At 39.9% G+C, this 19,199-nt stretch overlaps 1 protein-coding gene across 1 annotated transcript in view; it reads left to right on the top strand.

Annotated features, from left to right (window-relative positions):
• The first annotated feature begins 28 nt into the window (after positions 1-28).
• The window catches only part of TTC33 (tetratricopeptide repeat domain 33), a 50,872-nt gene continuing 31,701 nt past the window's right edge, over positions 29-19,199 (top strand). Inside the window, exon 1 of the mRNA XM_035309268.1 lies at positions 29-275. Coding sequence (XP_035165159.1) covers positions 52-275 — 224 coding nt within the window. The 5' untranslated portion in view covers positions 29-51. The remainder of the gene's footprint in view (positions 276-19,199) is intronic.

The following is a 19,199-nucleotide window of genomic DNA, read 5'->3' as shown; positions in this document are numbered from 1 at the left end:
CGGCCGGCAGCGGCGACCCCGTCCCCCCCCCCGCTCCGCGCAGCGCTCCCCATGGCCTCCTTCGGGTGGAAGAGGAGGATCGGCGAGAAGGTTTCCAGGGCCACCTCCCGGCAGTTCGAGGCGGACGCTGCGGATGACAGGGGTCTGGCGGAGGAGGATGAGGACGATAGCTGGGCGCACGCAGCGAAGAGAAGGAAGGAGGGCCTGGCGGGGGGCTGCGTGGAGAAGAGCAAGCGGCTGAAGGATGAAGGCGCAAGTCTGGCCGAAAACAGGAGGTACCAGTGCAACCTTACTCCGTTTAACCAAGTGCTCGACGGTATTTTAGTCCTTTTCCTGAACGCTAGGCGACTTGCTAACTTCTGCACTCAAATACACATTTAAGAAGCAGACCAGTCATTCTTTTTTGTTTTGCGTCTGCCATCTGTAGTAAATAAGTGGTGTTCTTTGCTGGTGGTGTTGGCCGCGGTGACGTGAAGCTTGTATTCAAGTCTCATGTCTGTGTGTCTGCATAACAAAAGGTGATAAAGGGAGAGAGACAAAAAAATGGCTCTGAAATTTAAGAGGCTAAATAAGATTTTATGGGGTAAGCCTTAGCATAAGTGCTGCTTCAGCTACTCTGTGAGCTTTCTCGTATCTTGTAGGTGTGTGGTAATCCTGTGCAGCAGTTATTACAAATAAGCATATTTTCATGTACGCAGTGACAAGGCAAACAATACAAAGCAGTTAATGCACAGTAATTCTCTCCCCTTTGGAGAGGGGGCTGGATAAAGGAGGCATGAGAGGCTATAAGTAACACGTTAGCTACATAATTTGTCTAAGTTATTTTCTAGAACAAAAAACAACAACAAAAAATTCTAAGAATAGTCCCCTTAAAGTCTTCAGAATGCTGGATATTTAACTCTGTATTCTGACTTCGGTAATACGAAGCATCTCTGATTTATTCATTGCTCCATCTCTGCTTTATTCATTGCTCCAAATCAGCAATGACATTATTTTCCTGATACGAATATTTCCATAATAGGTCAGCATGCACTCATCTTCTGTTAAATTGGTGAGGGTCTGTTACAGGCCACCAAACCAGGATGAACAGATGGATAAGGTGCTCTATAAGCAGCTGGTTGAAGTTGCTCAGTCACCAGCACTTGTTCTCATGGGGGACTTTAACTTCCCAGGCGTATGTTGGAAATACAGTACAGCCCTGAGGAGGCAGTCTGGGAGGTTCCTGGAGTACGTGGAAGACAGCTTCCTGACTCGGCTGGTTAGTGAGCCTACCGGAGGGGGTGCCCTGCTAGGCCTGCCGTTTGTGAACAGAGAAGGACTGGTGGGAGATGTGGTGGCAGGGAGCTGTCTTGGGCAGAGTGACCACAAAATGTCAGAGTTCTCTGTTGTTTGTGAAGTCACAAAGTTACTGACCCCCTGGGTCACTAAAACTGCTACCTGGGACTTCCGGAGGGCAGACAACTTGGGGAGAGTACCAGGAAGTTGCCAGCATATGCAAGGAAAAAATCAGGAAGGCCAAAGCCCAGCATGAGCTCAACCTGGCCACTGTGGTTAGGAATAACAAAAATATTTTTATAAATATATTAAGGGCAAGAGGAGTGCCAAGGAGAATCTTCATTCTTTACTGGATGCAGGGGGAAATGACTACTGAGGGTAAGGAAAAGGCTGAGGTTCTTAATGGCTTCTTTACATCTGTCTTTAATAGTCAGACCACTTATCCTCAGGGTACTCATCCTCCCGACCTGAAAGTCTGGGACAGGGAGCAGAAGAAACCCCTCACAGTTCAGGTGGAAACAGTTAGAGACCTGCTGCTTCACCTGGACTTGTCACAAGTCCTTGGGGTCAGGTGCTGAGGGAGCTGGTGGATGTGATTGCTGAGCCACTTTCCATCATCTGTCAGCAGTCACGGTCAACCAGACAGGTCTGAAGCATTAGCAAGACTGGAGACTTGCTAATGTGATACCCACTATAAAAAGGGTTGTAAGGAGGACCTAGGGAACTACAGGCCTGTCAGCCTGACCTTGGTGCCAGGTTAGGTGATAGAAAAGGTCATCTTGAATGCAATCGCATGGCATAGGTGGGACAACTTGGGGATCAGGCCCAGTCAGCGTGGGTTCATGAAAGACAAGTCCTGCCTGACCAACCTCATTTCCTTCTATGAGCGGGTGACCCGGCTGGTGGATGAGGAAGAGGCTGATGATGTAGTCACCTAGAGATCAGCAAGGCCTTTGACATGGTCTCCCCCAGTATTCTCCTGGAGAAGCTTGCAGCCCATGGCTTGAACACATACACTCTTTGCTGGGTTAAAAACTGGCTGGGTGGCTGGGCCCAGAGAGTGGTGGTGAACGGAGTGAAATCCAGCTGGCGACCGGTCACCAGTGGCATTGTTGGGGCCCATCTTCTTTAATATCTTTATTGATGAGTTGGATGAGGGAATTGAGAGCACCCTCAGTAGTTTTGCAGAGGACACCAAGCTGGGGGGAAGTGTCTATCTGCCAGAGGGTAGGGAGGCCCTGCAGAGGGACCTGGACAGATGGGTCGATGGGCAGAGGCCAGTGGGATGAGGTTCACCTTGGCTCAGTGCCGGGTCCTGCACTTTGGTCATAACAACCCCAGGCAGCGCTACAGGCTTGGGAGAATGGCTGGAAAACTGTGCAGAGGAAAAGGATCTAGAGGTGCTGGTCAATGCTCACCTGAACATGAACCGGCAGTGTGCCCAGGTGGCCAAGAAGGCCAATGGCATCCTGGCTTGGATCAGGAATAGTGCAGCCAGCAGGACCAGAGAGGTGATCGTCCCCCTGTACTCTGCTCTGGTGAGACTCCACCTAGAGTACTGTGTTCAGTTTTGGGCCCCTCACTACCAGAAGGACATCAAGGCCCTGGAGTGTGTCCATAGAAGGGCTACGAAGCTGGTGAAGGGCCTGGAACACAAGTCCTGTGAGGAGCAGCTGAGGGAACTGGGGTTGTTCAGTCTGGAGAAGAGGAGGCTCAGGGGAGACCTTATTGCTCTCTACAGGCACCTGAAGGGAAGGTGTGGAGAGCTGGAGTCAGCCTCTTTTCACAGGTAACTGGTGATAGGACCAGAGGGAATGACCTCAAGCTGTTCCAGGGGAGGTTCAGGTTGGGGATGAGGAGCCATTTCTTCTCAGAAAGAGCAGTCAGGCATTGGAACAGGTTGCCCAGGGAGGTGGTGGAGTCACCGTCCCTGGGGGTGTTTAAGGAAAGGTTGGACGTGGTACTTAGGGACATGGTTTAGTGGGTGACATTGGTGGTAGGGGGATAGGTGGACCGGATGATCTTGGAGGTCTTTTCCAACCCTTATGATTCTATAAACTATACCTGTCAGTAAAAAGAAGGGATGACCAGGGCAATCTGTAAGAGAGAAAAACTTAGAAGTCTAAACCAGGCAAATTTATACGTTATTTTAAAAACACTTTGTGTGTGGTCTGATTAAAATATTTTCTTTGAGGAAAGGCTTTCTGCTCAAATAATTAAAGAGGTTCATCTTCTTACTGTTCATTCTGATGCTGACACTATTCAAGGGGGTAGTGGTTCATTCCTATACATACACCTGCATTCATGAGTTCTGTAGATTCTAAGTTCAGAAATTTGTCAATACAATTTTGAAACTTTTAAAAGGTGACTTTAAATTAAACTGAAATTAAGCTTTATCATTTTAAACATGCTGCCATTATATTAATCAACACCTTTAATGCATTAACGACATGAATTAGCTACAGTAATATTAATGTCTTTGAACCCAAAATAACCAAAGTAAGTGTGTATTGTTAACATATTTGTATAAACTATTTCCAGTGTTAAAAACAATGATCTACAGAATGGTAGATCTGTTCTGTCCTTTTTGAGATACAGAGCTTTTCTTTTTCAGCTTGAGAAAATGAATTATTTCTAAGTACTTTCATTCTACTGCTGATAATGACTAATAATTACTGTATATTAAGCAGAAATTGACATCCTCCTTCCCACCTTTACCCTTTTCATATTTTGCTTTAGGATGATGTATTCTGTGAAACAGCCCTCAATTCTCTGTAGATTTTGTTTTCTCTTGCTTTGTTTTTGTAACAAATTTTAAGTTTTGTTTGTAAAATGCAATATATCTCTTGAACAGCAGTAAATAATCCATGTGGTGGTCTGCAGCTGGGAGATCAGACTGCTTTATATTTATTCTGAGCAGCAGGTAATTCTTTGTGCTTTTAATATCATAAATTACTGTGAGGGACTGAGTTTTGTCCTAAGACTTTCCTTTTAATGTTGGTTAGAGAACCCTAAAAAAAACTCAACCCATTAATGAGTAGCAACTTGTGGTTTTGTTTGCAATTTTAGTGAGAACTGTATCTCATTGGGGTGCTTATGTGAACTACTGAGAAACACTAAATGGTTTATAAGAAATGTGGAAAAAAATTAACAAGAAGTTAAAATGTAGTTTTCAGGAGAGTTTTCACTCTCTATGGTGTTAACAGTCACATCTGAGGCTTAACAGAAGTTCTGACTTAAAACTGTAGTCCTCATACTTGAGGGGAGATTATCACACTCAGTAGAGTTTGGGCTATTGTGGTAACCTGGCATTGTCACCATATGTAACTTTCAGGCAGATCTGCCTTAAAAAAGGTTTGACATATAGTCTATGGAGGCTTTGTTGTTTTTTAACCCGGCCGGCAGCTAAGCACCACACAGCCGTTTGCTCACCCTCCCCCCTCCCTCTCTGGGATGGGGGAGAGAAATGGGAACGTGAAGCCTGTGAGTTGAGATAAAGACAGTTTATTAAGACAGGATAATAATAATAATAATATGTACAAACAAGTGATGCTCAAAGCAATTGCTCACCACCCGCTGACCAGCCCAACCCAGCCTATCCCCAAGCAGCCGGCCTCCCACCCCGGCCAGCCACCCCTATATATTGTTCAGCATGATGTCAGATGGTATGGAATACCCCTCTGGCCAGTTTGGGTCAGCTGTCCTGGGTCTGTCCCCTCCCAGCTCTTGCTGCACCCCCAGCCTGCCCGCTGGCAGGACAGAGCGAGGAGCTGAAAAGTCCTTGGCTTGGTGTAAGCACTGCTCTGCAGCAATTAAAACATCAGCATGTTATCAGCACTCTTCTCATCCTAATCCAAAACATAGCACCCTACCAGCTACTAGGAGGAAAATTAACTCTGTCCTAACTGAAACCAGGACGGGCTTTTATTACTTGGACAGGTGGAATAGTTGGCCTACCATCACAATGAACTTGAAGAAGCAGTATGAAAGGAATGTTTATTTTCTTTGGTGAACCGTGGTTGTTGTAACTGTGTGTTAGACTTCCATGGGCTATTTTCTGAATAAATGTCTTTACAACTTGTGTAGAAATGAAATACTTAATGGAGGTTGTTTCAAACAGTAGCAAAGCTTAGTAACAGTTAAAGACTTTAAGTTGGATTGTGCTTCATTCAGTTAAAAGGATGATATTTTAGTTGATATTTTGGATGATATAAAAGGAGGATGTTTTGGATATTTTTATATGATATATAAAAGGATGATATTTTGATGATATTTTTTTGATGAAAGGATGATTTTTTTTGGCAGCAAAGTGATACGGGGCCTGGAGCATCTTCCCTATGAGGAAAGGCTGAGAGACCTGGGTCTCTTCATCCCTGAGAAGTGAAGACTGAGGGATCTTATCAATGTTTACAAATATCTTAAGTGTGGGAGGCAGAGGGATTTGTCCAACCTCTTTTCAGTGGTTTGTGGGGACAGGACAAGGGGCAATGGCCACAAGATAGAGCATAGGAAGTTCCGCACCAACATGTGAAAGAACTTCACAGTGAGGTGACAGAGCACTGGGACGGGCTGCCCAGGGAGGTTGTGGAGTCTCCTTCTCTGGAGATATTCAAGGCCTGTCTGGACGCCTACCTGGGCAGCCTGCTCTAGGAAACCTGTGTTGGCAGGGGGATTGGACCCAATGATCTTCTGAGGTCCCTTCCAACCCCTACAGTTTTGTGATTCTGTGATATTAATTGCAGAACTTCAGAAGAAAAGCAAAGCCTGAAAACTAGTGGGAATTGAAGGTGGTATCTTAGTTGGTGTTACTTGTGGGATGGAGAGGAGAAGCAGGTTCAGGAAGGAAACAGATGGGAAGAAGCAAGACAGAAGAAGCAATAAAGAATGGAAAGTGATAAATTCAACTTCATTTTTTTTTGAAAAGAGACAACAAGATAATGAGCATGGCAAAATTAATATGACGCAGGGTGAATTTTATACGTGGATCCGCTATCAGATATACAACAGTGTTTACCACTTCTGTGTTTGGTTAGGTCAGGTAGCTTTTTCTTCTGGTAAGGAAGCATGACAGCAGTGATGGTGTTACTTCCCCACAAATGTTCCTGTTTTCATTTGTGGTAAGTATGTGTCTGCGGATAAACGAGATGAAACTGACTGACTTGTGCTTGTAAAGTGAGTCTCAGTGTTTCTGGGGGAGCAAGGAATAATGGGCCGCTAGAAAAACTCGTACGGCTTTCTCTTTGCCCACTGTTCAACGCAGGAGTGGCACAAGTGAATTGTATGGGGCTGTAGGCACCAGGAAAATGAGCTTTCAGCTTTTATGCCAGTTGCTTGCGGAGTGTTTGTGTGTACCTGGTGTAATGCATGTGCAGTAGACTCATTAAGTCTGGAGACAGAGCAAAAGTGGTGCTGAAGAGAACAGTTTCTGATCCACACTTCAGTCTTCTGAGGAGTGGGAAGGAAGATGGGGAGGTGCTGGGAATGGGTGTAGAACAAGGTTGATTATCCCAGTGGGTCTAATATATTGTGGGGGACATGGGTTAGGAAATTCTGAGCTAGAGTTTTGATTGGTAGGTTGTTAGGATCTGTAGTCGGAAATCTTTTTTTTTTTTTTTTCCTGATAGTGTGAAAAATCAGATATAAGGAAGAAGTATCGCATTTGTCGTCTCTTTGTATATGTGGGAAGGAGTCATGCAACAATTAAAAAAAAAACAAACGTACATGCATACACCCTCTTTTCAGAAGCAGTCTATTGGTTGAAAGAATGGAGAATATTTTAGAAGAGAGATTACTTTTGCTTATATGAAATTTATAATGCTGGCAGATTGTGCAAACTGAGATCCTAGCATAGATGTATCCCCATGCACTGGAACTAAGAAAAATAAAAATAAAAGTTAAAAAAAAAAAAAAGGTTGATCTTTTGTTGATTGTCCCATACCTTTTTCTTTAAATCCAGCACTACACAAAAGAATAAAAATTTCTGTTCAGCTTCAGGATGTTGTAAACAGCAGTTTGCAATTGCAGTGTATTTTGAATGGTAGGTGCCATTTCCTGTGGACTCAAGCCTAAGAATGGGTTCAGATGAGATTAAATAATGGAATGGCCTCGAACATAAGATGTGTTGAAAGCTAACAGCAAGGAGATGAAATCTTTTGTCTGACTAGCATCTCCGATATAACTGAATTGCATATTGATGTAGATAACTTTGCAATATATATATATATATTTTTAAAAAAACGTTTTCGTAGCTGTCCACTAGGTGGAGGTAGAGTTCTTCTCATTAAAACCTAAGTGCAATTTTTTTTTTTTTTTTACAGATATACATTATTTAAGTTCTGTTTAAGTTTGTATTGTTTTGCATTTAATGTATCAATTAATTCTGAAAAATAAAAGTTACACTAGTCTCTTATTTCTGATGGTACTTTTCTTAATTATGTTAAAAAAAAAATCTCCATCTCTCAAGCTGGTACTAGTTTTGGAAGGTCATGCTGTCATCTGGAAAACTGTCTTTTGGCTGAGCTTATAGAGATTTACCAATGTTGAAATAAATAATTGATGTTGCTTTGTCACTTGCTGATCTAAATTAGAATGACTAACAATGTTTTACACTTAGCTTTTGCAGTGGCATATTAAAGAAGGATATATTAAAGTGCTACAGACAGAGCAGACAATAGATCAATCTTCATGACATGGTTTGTTCTTCAAGGGGAATTAGTCTTTAAGAATTTTCCAAATTATTTCTCTAACCCATTATTATAAAAAAAAAACATGTCCAACTTTTCTGATCTGCTGTTTAATCCACATTTTCGTAGTTGAGAGTTAACCCTTTTTTTTTTGCTGGCACTAATATGCCAGCATCACTTCAACATGTGTAGTCTTTAACTCCTTAGGTATATATGCTAAAACTTTTTTTTTTTCACTAGATACCTGTAAGGTGTCAGCATAAAATGATGAGAGGCACAGACCTTTTAAAAGCATGTTTAATGTAGTGGTCTGTGGGATTAAGCATTATAAAATGGTCCACTTAGCAAATAGAGCAAAAGAGTAACATCTAGTTCCAAAACAAATGAGCAACAAATGAGGAATTGAAAAAACTTTGCCATGTTTGTGTGTTCAACGTACCAGTGTCTTTCAGGCTTAGATCGTAGAATAACAGAATGGTTTGGGTTAGAAGAGACCTTACAGATCACCCAGTTCCAATGCTCCACACGTCCCACCAGCTCAGGTTGCCCAAAGCCCCATCCAGCCTGGCCTTGAGCACTTCCAGGGATGGGACATCCACAGCTTCTCTGGGCAGCCTGTGCTAGTGCCTCACCATCCTCTGAGTAAAAAACTTCTTCCTAATGCTTTATCTAAATTTACCCTCTATTACAGTAAAGCCTGTATTTCTGCTTGGGATTGCCCCATCCCAGGTGCAGAACCTTGTACTTGGCCTTGTTAAACTTCAAGAGGTTTGCACAGGCCCACCTCTCAAGCCTGTCTAGATCCCTCTTGCTTATCGTAAGTACTTGATTACTAATGAATTACGAAAGCACTGAAGTAATAGACTTCCTTTCAGGTTATCTGGCATATTTATTTCTATGCAACTAACATGGCAAAGGTCCCTGGAAAATTTGCCCTTCATTTTTCAGATAATAGAACACTTAATTATTTACATAATAAAGTGTTAATATATGTTTCTCAGAAAATCCAGCAGCTCTCTTTGGCAGAAACTTTTCAGGAGGCTCAATTACATTGTGTAGTAGCCTAGGAGAAGTAGGGTATGTTAGAATATACTGGGTATTTTAGGAGGGGTGGGTTATGCTAGGAAGATGGGGGCTGGGTCTAGGAGAGCCAGTTGCATTTTGTTCAACAGCTCTCTCCTCCAAGCTCAAGAATGGCTCATCCTAACGAGGGGAAAATTGGGAAAAGGCGATTTACTCTTCCATAAGTATGATCTGAAAGCCGTACACTGTTGGATTTTGTAACTGCATATAGGCAAAATCAGTGTAAAATAGTTAGGATGAAACTGGGTGAGTGCAGGAGGCACTTCTACTCTTTGTGTAGGTTCAGAGTAACTGCTTGGTATCAGTCCCAGATGTAATTTTCACATCAGGTCCAAATAGTACTTGCCTCTTTCAGAGTGAGTGACCAATATCAGTATTCTATAAGTAAAATGAAATTTTTTAATTTCAGTAATTATTTGCTTTGATTAGGTGTACAAAATGCAAAAATGCAGAGAAAGTAGGTAGGCTTATTCCTCTAAAATTGTGTAGTGCAAACAGGGGCTTGATAAAATTGTCTCGACTTCTACTCCAAAATACCTAATCACTACTTTTCAGGGTTTAGCACGATTACCTATTGTGCAATTGTGTATATTGTGTATATAAACTACTTTGCTGTTAGCTTCCTTGAGAACGTTTTACACGTGACATACTTACTAAAATGAGGCTAAGGGTGTGTGATCTGCAGCTCTTGAGTGCAGAATACATGAGCTGAAACAGAAAAGTCTGAACAAGTACGGACTTTTTACCTCCAGTTTCCTGGAAAAGCACATGTTGCAGCTTCTCTCCCATTAGTCAGAACGTAGGATTTGTTCTGCAGGCCTCAACCTTTCCACGGAGTTAAGAGCACTTTCTGCGCTTTTTTTGTCATGTTCAACAACCTCCTATAAATTGGTTTCCTGAAATAGCACTTTAATTTTTGTCTTGAAGTTAATTTTTGTTGCTAGCATTACTGTTTTCCCCCACTTGCTGATAAGAGTTGTTGCTTCCTGGTGATGCATCTTGTTGGCTTCTGTCATCGAGGAGGAAATTATTTGCAGAATGTTGAAGTAGTTCCTTTTGTTTAAATTGCTGTTTATCTTTAGTTTAGCTATTTTCCTCTCACTCCGACAACTGGTTATTGTTTGGCAAAGGAGGAGTTCAGTTTTGAAGTTTCGTTGTTAATTTATTGCAGATTCTTCTATGTGCACAAGAATCAAAGATTATTTAAGAACTGTACAAAACTTCTGATCAAATTTGGGAATGTCTTTTTGTTACAGTTACTGTTACTTGATGTTGAATTGTATTGTAGTATCCATGTATATTTGAATGTGTGCACATTTATGTAGGTATCTGTTTGTAAATTGTAAATTAATATTCATAGAACAACTGTAGACTTTGTGAAAAACGTATATAAGGAAATATTTTAATATACATATATGTGGAAAACACAGTTTATCTGCTTTCGCTCTAATTTTTAGGCACTGAAGGGAGGCAGTGAAGAAAGGAATCTGTATTTATTCAAGGTGTCTTCACAATATAGGAGAAAAACTTATCTCCAAAGCATGAGTCAGCGCACATAGGAGCTTAAATTGCACTTTGTTGGGCCCTCCTGATGTTAACCATGTATAACTACACCAAAAAAGTACCAGGACTGCTTTTGGGTGCACCAGCACAGAGTGATCTGCGGTCCTTATACAAAATGGTTTTATGACCTTGAAGAGGGTGACCATGGACAAACTATCATCTGGGGAATGCCTGTGGCCAGCTCTAACCCCACCTCGTCCTGGAAATAGCTGGGGAGAGCTGTCTGGCCACAGCCGTGCCAAAGACCCCTCTGAAAAATACCACTGAGTAACACTGCTGGAGTGACAGTGGCCAGCGACGTTCCCTGGCGGTGCTGGTTTTGTGGTACGGAGCAACCTGTCAGACTACAGGATGGATGAAGTCGTAATCTAAATGCTCAACATTAGGGACCTAAGGTTACGTGGGGTGAATCAGGGGTAACTGCTCATACCTGTCAGGAGATGAAGGGGAGTCCATGTGTTACCTGTCCTTGGACTGAAGTTTAGAGGGTCAGTGTGCTTCTATCACATTTCTTGCGTGGAAGAATTTGATCAGAGAAAAGCTCCTATGCTCACCAGAGATGCGTTAAAAATACTATTATTATTTTTAAATAAAAGCAGAGAGGTTGTCTGTTTACTTAAAAAGAAACAAAAATAACAAAGAAAGACTTCTGTTGATACGTGTTTTGAATCCTGGATACAATATCCATGTGCCTCAGCCTTCCTTCACTTTTTTAAAGCAAGAAAAACTCTGTAATAATAACTGAAGTTCTGTAACATAACAGTATTTTAATATAAAGACAAAAATATTGTGTTTTGTTACCAATTATGATTATTTTACATTTAATTTTTATAAATCGTCATAGCTGTGCTTTAAAAGTTAATTAAAAAAAATTGAAAGCACATGCTGACATTTTTTTTTTACTTGTAAGTTATACATAAGTAGAGTTAATTACATTTTTTTTTCTAGTTTATTGTTTTGGCAGTCTGTTTTTTTGAGTGCTGTACCTGTGCTGTGTGGGATTTGATAAAATGTATCTTCTCAGCAACACTTAGAGCCTACTGCTGAATATAAGGGATAATAATGCAGCAGTATTATTAGCAGATCATACATGATTGTACATGTGTGATCATGATCATAGAATGATCTAGGCTGGAAGGGATCCTGTGGGCAGGGACACCTCCCACCACATCAGGTTGCCCAGGTTGTCCAGCCTGGCCTTGGGCACTGTCAGGGATGGAGCATCCACAGCTTCTCTGGGCAGCCTGTGCCAGTGCCTCAGCATCATATGAGCAAAGAATTTCCTCCTAATACCTAATCTACATCTACCCTTCTTTAGTTTAAAGCCATTCCCCCCTGTCCTATCACTCCACCCCCTGACAGATTCCCTCCTCAGCTTTCTTGTAGGCTCCCTTTAGATACTGGAAAACTGCTGTAAGGTCTTCTCTTCTCCAGACTAAACACCCCCAGCTCTCTTGGTCCCTCTCCATAGGAAAAGTGCTCCAGCCTTCTGATCATCCCTGTGGCCCTTCTCTGGACTCACTCCAACAGCTCCATGCCCTTCTGGTGCTGGGGGCCCCAGAGCTGGGTGCAGGGCTCCAGGTGAGGTCTCACAAGAGCAGAGCAGAGGGGAACAATCCCCTCCTTCGCCCTGCTGGCCATGCTGCAGGATAAGGTTGGCTTTCTGGCTGCAAGCGCACATTGCCAGATCATGTTGAGTTTCTCATCAACCACCACCCCCCACATCCTTCTCCTCAGGGCTGTCCTCAATCCATTCTCTGCCCAGCCAGCATTGGTGCTTGGGATTGCCCTGGCCAAGGTGCAGGACTTTGCACTTGGCAGTGTTGAACTTCAAGATGTTTGCACAGGTCCACCTCTCAAGACTGTCATCCATCTGAATAGCATCCCCCTCTTCCACTGTGTCAACTGCACCATTCAGCTTGGTGTCATCTACAGGTCTGGTGGGTGTGCATGATCAGTGCATCCATCCCAATCTCAAAAGAACAATCACAGCATTGTAGTATCACACTCTATTTTCTGTTACGACATTGAATTACCACAGCTCAAAAGTTCTTAGAGAAAGAGTTATACCTCTCTCTACCTCTGGGTGGTGCCCAGAACCCTAATAACAGAGAGAATGTATCCCTCACCTTCTTCTTACCTCTGAAAAACAATTAAAGAGATCTTTCCTTGAGAAAATGAGGCTTGCACTTTTGAAGCTCTTTCAAACTGATAACTGTTCGAGGCCTGCCATTCTTAGTGTACATTGAACATGTTTTGATGCCAGTCTCCGGAGCTTCGATGTCTAGGATCTAAATGATAAATCTTAAAATACATTGTTTTGTCTTTGACCTGTCAGCCAGTAATATAAATCTAATGTAGTAGACCAGGACTTAAGCTTTTTTCTCTTCTGAAAAAAATAAGAAGTGACAGTTAAGACATAATATGGATCATGGCTGTAGATTTTTTTTTATTTTAAAACTAGATTCCTTGGGTAAGGGATTTTGGCGATGAATAATGGCTTGTCGTCAACTGGCTCCACAGTCCTATTTTACTGTTAAAAATAGAAGACATCTATTCAGTATGTTAAATAACATAAGCTTACTGAAAGGCTTTCTTCTGCCTGGGATTCTCTGTAGGAAGCTGTGTTTGTCTGGAGGCTTTAGTACAACCATTCCTTTTCCTGGCAATTAACTCCTGTGATGATTATGATAAACTTACCTCCACGAATCTGGATGTTGACAGAAGTGTTTTTAATTGTCTTCAGCCTAATCTGTCAATGAAACTGTTCTGTTTGTCAGAAGATTAACTTTCCTTGGTATTACTCACACATAATTTATTTTTCTGGACATTTTATTTGATGTGTTGCATATTCTAAAATTGTGGTTCAGTAAGTATTTCAACTTTTGGTTTTTAAAGAATATTACTGATCCAAATTTGATAAATATTTTTTGAGATTTTAAAGAAGACTTAGGGTCTTAAAATAATTGTATAAACCAAGTGTTTGGGGATGGTAGAATCAGACGCTGATACTGAAATAAGTTTTCTAATGTTTTATTTTCCACTGAAAATGTATTTTGTTTTAATTGACCCTTGCTAAACCATCTTTCATTGCCAGACTGAAAAATCTATTTGCAGAGCTCTTAATGTGAAGGTGGTAGGAAGCTATTTGCTATGGATGCTGTTTTTATAATGTATTGTGTGTTTTATGAATATCACAATATTTGCCTTGTTTAGTCAAGTAGGGAGCGTGAACTGCTTCTCCAGCATCCAAAAATATACTTGAGATGCTGGTGCCACATATAGTGGTGCCACTATTGCTTAACAAAGCTCTGTTCATTGTGTTTGCGTAGCCAAATGGAGAATTAGACTGGGGAGCTGCTTGGTGTTTTAAAATAAACAAATTTTGGGGTAGGTCATAACTTATTTCAGGTCATTGCCATGGTATAAGAAGCACAAGTGTTTATGCTGGTGCAAAGTAGGGGGGAAGAAAGAGGAGACTGAGGAGAGTGTACTACTGAGAACTGACTAAAAGTGTTTTTAAAACTTTATATTAATACTTGTATTTGCCTTTCAAAAATTAATTCTCACACTTCTGTATTGTGGGTGGAACTGAATTCACTGGGTTTTGTGAATTTTGTTTATTAGTGGCTGATTTTATTTAGGGGATTTGAAGAGAGAAATTCCAAGTGATACTAAGCTAAACTGTTAGAATCTCTGCTGATACACAGAATGAAATAAGCAAATACTAAAATTACAATAATAAATATTAAAATTGAATTAGTTTACACAGTCTAATATCTGTCATACAACGTAAGAAAGTTTTAGATAGAGAAAGTTTTAGGTAAATTAGTGTAAGCTATTGTATGCAGTATTGTATTAGTATGGGAGAAATCTTTAACCTGGACTTTGTAAGTAACTTGTAATAGTTGAATATATTTTAACTGATGGTAACAATGCCCAGGTTATTCAGTTGCAGTAATTATATCCTGAAAATAAATTGAAATTGAGAGGTTGACATTTTAAATAGTGAGCAAAACATGAAAAAAAAAAAAAAAAAAAAAAAAAAGAAAGAAAACAGGGTGAGTGTATTTCTATGTCTAAAGTGAATTCATTGACATTTTGAGTTTGTGGATGAATTAAATACAGGATTCATTTAATACAGGAAATAGATTTATAGAAAAGATAAGGCATTAGCGAGTCAGACTTAATTATGTTTATCTATCTAATCAGTGGAATCAATCTAATGTTTAAAGACATAAGGTAGTAAGGAATATATGTAAGGAATATAAGGGCATATTTTTGTAACTGAGACATCCTTTCTCCAGATACAAAGCTGAAGTTACTAAGCTTTGATTACTTCACTTTTTTTCTTCGGAAGAAAGGTGTCTTTTTTTTTTTTTTTTAAAAAAAAAAATCAGTTGTGTGGATTATCTGAGTGAATTCATCTCTACAAATTCATCTACTTTGCTGAAAGTGTGTTGTAAATTCATGAGTAGTTTAATGGACAGGGTGTCCCTTCCAGAACTTGAAATACTCTTCATCTGTGTTCCCCTGTAGGTAGAGCATGGGATTTGAGTCATAAAATAAGAGAAAGGGGAAGATTTTATTTCAGAAGTTAGGCTTCAGAAGCGTAAGATAGTGTGAAATAAATGGCTTAATTATTGGTACCAGTAACCAGTGTTGATAAAAACATATGAAATATTAATCTTTTGTTGATCTTTAATAATTTATTTTTCATCTCATATTGTGGTATGAGAAAAATGGAAGGAGCTAGTTCAAACAGTTCTTGCTGTTATTCTCACTTAATAGGCAGTATTTATGTGTGTGCAAAATCATGCTGCCAAAACCCATCATTGGTCTGAATCTACAGCTTCCTGTAAGGCTGCTCATCGGTAGATGAGCATTTTATTTAGTACAGCATTTTAAGCGTTACAGCATGGCACAGCATTTTAGGTTATTTTAACTGTTGTGGAAATGGGAGCACAAACTTGTGCTTGCCTCTTCTCCCGCCTTACCGAACATTTTTGCTTAACGACACTTAGGCTCAGTGCTCCTTGTACCTTCAGTGCTGGTAGTCAGAGTTCCCACTCTACTCACCACTTTTAAATTTGTATGTTGGTGTATATTTACAGGTCCTCCTGGGATTTAGAATTATTTGATGTATTCATTTGGTTTTGGGTGATGATGGTCCCTCCCTGTAAACAACCTGTGTATGTTACGTCCTTGTATGTAGATTGTGCTGCTTATTGCACAATTATATTTCAATTCAGGATAATTGACATTTTTTGCTTACTAGTACTTGGATTGATACTTTAGTCATTTTATGTCAATACTTTGTAATCATTTCAGTTATATGGGGAGAGTTGCTTAGCTTGCAGGTCCTTCCATGAATCGTAAATCATAAGTGCCCTCTATAAGTCTCTCAATGTCATGGAGAATTGCACATTTCCCATGTCTTTATTTGTGTCTTTTTAATGTAACTTCTTTAATTATTACTCTGTGATGTTAGTATCAGCAAACATTGTAAAGAAGTCAGAAGTAATAGAAGGAGAATGACATGATTTAGTACAGGTAACAAGAGCATATCATCGAGATGAAATGCAGCTATGCAGAACAGAATGTGAACAGACTAAAGATTACTGCTTTTTGTGTATCATCTCTCCCCAGCTGTTTTGCACTCTATGTTGTCCTCACTCTCAAGCATTTTTATTTTTATTTTTGGCAATAAAGTCATTTTGAGAGAGAGGTAAAGAAATAGTGTTATCAAAATTCCGGAAGGGGGTGTTTGTGTGTGTGTGTTTGTTTTTATTTGCTTTTTGTGTGGTGAACAACTTTTGACTTTGTCCTAGTTTTTATGATTAATTTGTGAGAAGCAGCAGGACCAAAGTATGAGGTGCTAGAGATGGAGCTGTCTGCCGTTGTGGACAAATATTTGAAAGGTTGAGTTGAAATGCCTATTCAACTAAGGAAACAACCTAGTTGTAATGACTGTTAAATTGAGAAAACAAATAGTATCCATCATTCTAGCAGTACTTAAATGTTTCTAAAGGATATCTGAACAGATATCTCAAATAAGACCAGAATACAGCCTCAAAGTTGCTTTAAATACATCACAACAGTTTTTCTTCTACATTTTTCTTCCTGTTGCTTTGAGAGGAAGTACTGCTGAAGCTGTTTTGAGGAACTGAAGCTTTGTATTTAAGATTTCATTTTAGCACAAAATACATTGCTTCAATTACCTACTATTGCAAAATCTGAAAGTTGACTTATATTAATTTGGGTCTTTTGTTTAAGGATAGTAAAGTATTGAACTGTAGTAGTTTTACCTTAACTATGCAATTCCTTTTCATATGAAGCTTGTAAGGTTACTATGGCCTGTTCTTTATTGCTTACATAATAGTGAAATGGCAGGTTCAGGAATCATAAAACTTGTATTCTTGTTCTTGATTTGAATTTCTTTGGGTAAACCTCATTTCTGCTCTTATTTGTCATTGTTTATTTCGGCTTCCTACAGATCTGTCACCCATAGAATCACAGTCATCTAGATTGGAAAAGACCATCAAGATCATCAAGTCCAACAGTTGAACTGACCTGCTGAGTCCCATCACTAAAGCATGTCCCTTAGTGCTATGCCCACATCCCTCTCAAATACTTCCAGAGACGGGAACTCCACCAAATGACAATACCGTTGTCATTTTGATTTTAGTCAGGTAACGTTAAATTACAGGGCTGGGATTTAATGACATGCTCCATGTTTATAGATAGTTGCAAAGCAGATTTTAGAAACAGCAAGAGGGTTCCATAGGTGTTTAAGTTAGAAAGATCTAATTTCTTTTTGAATCCTTAAAGTCAAACATTTATCCTTACCGTAGCTGAATTTTGTGTGGTAATAATGAAAATACTAATCACTGCAGTCCTTCTATCTGGTAATGTTTCTGTAGTTAATCAGGTATGCAGTCACAGACAGTAGGGTCTTGTGGTTTTTATGACAAAACTAGAACAGCAAAACCACCACTTACATGAAGGAAGCATAGTAAATTCTTCCAATTCTGTTCTTCCACTCTGAATAACATCCTGGTGTTGAAGTTAGCAGCTTGTAGAGAACTGCTATTAACCATTCTCACTTTCAAAATTACGCTACAGCAGAACCTTTTATGCTGCAAAATTCTGTTACAACTAAATCAGCCAAATATACCCCACAATTAAACTACCACAAACAATTAAAATTAGCCTGAACTTGTCAAATAAGTTTAGTTCTTTGGACTCATTGGAGTATTTTTTGTAGGATCATTTACAAAGATAAAGAAGTCTTTGTGATTACCAGGGAGCCAGTGCATAGGATGCCCTGGGATGCTCAGTTTAGGGGGGGTCAGGAGGGGAGGAGGTGAGGGTATGGTACTTGACTGCACTAGTGATGAGTCAGTAATGTAATCCTATTACAGGTAATTTCCTCTGTGTTACATGATATAAATAAGTTTTATATCTAAACCATATTTGGGGGTGTGTAGGGGGATGAGGGGTGGAATTATGAAGTAGCAATGCCAGGCCTGGGGATATTCTTCAGCAGGGCCAGAAACAAAACTTTATAATTCCCATTTTAAAATTTTAGAATTGTGAGTGTAATTGACATGTTTAGCTAAGATTTTGTTTAGCAGCATGCAACCTGTACAAGTTTATGCTGATTGTAAGGATTATTTTCAGAAGAAAAATAAGTGCTTCAGTCTTTCTTGAAGCAGTGCTTGTCAATCAGCGATGTAATTCTGTGTTCTTCAGAAAGGAAATAAGTATTTCTTGGTTCTAGAATAAACACAAGCATATGCATGCACATATACACTTTCCAAAGCTCTTCTTGAGTACAAAGCCCTGTAACTGTGCATACTGATAGTAAGAGTTTTTCAGTTAGCAGTGAGAGAATTGACTAGTTGCCAAGTAAGTTTCATTTGTGTTGCAAGTTAGCTTGTCTTCATACAGGTAAGTGTCGTATCTGAGTGGGTTTGACCATGAATCAGTGATTTGCCAGATTGTAAAGAAGGATATAAAACATGGCAAAGGCAGCAGGGCCCTCTGGTCACAGTTAAATATAAAATGTTTTTGAGAAAGACATCTTACATCAGACTGTCAAATCTAGACACTGATTACTCCCATTATTATGGACTACTTTCAATTTATTGCATTAACTCCTGTTGTTTGTCATTAAAATAATTTACTGCAATATGCTCCATACCTGGCCCTCAAAACAATAAAATAACCACCAAGTAGTAGTAAGTGATTTCTGATCAGGTCTCGTCTCATGTTTTATGTGAGAAAATAAAAATGTTACTCTTCACGGGGAAGGATGTCTCTATCACAGAGAGTACCAGAATCCTGATTGCATTATTTTCACACCTGGACATTAGCTACAGGAATATCTTTCTCTATTATTGGATTTGGTAGGTTTTCTTTGACAAAGGCAGTTTCAAAAGTAACTGCATTTGCCTAATAGATGAAATGATAAAAACGTCCATAGGTACATGTGCCGATGAAGTACAGCTTAAGAAACTGAGACTGAACTCATGTTGAAAACCTCATTTTGTAATTTGGGCATGATGATGGATGGTAATTGTTTTGGCATGT

This window comes from Oxyura jamaicensis, chromosome Z (assembly GCF_011077185.1).
Source record: "Oxyura jamaicensis isolate SHBP4307 breed ruddy duck chromosome Z, BPBGC_Ojam_1.0, whole genome shotgun sequence".
Lineage (NCBI taxonomy): Eukaryota > Metazoa > Chordata > Aves > Anseriformes > Anatidae > Oxyura > Oxyura jamaicensis.
The sequence above is the reverse complement of the archived record's forward strand: the minus strand, read 5'-3'. Positions and strand labels throughout refer to the sequence as shown.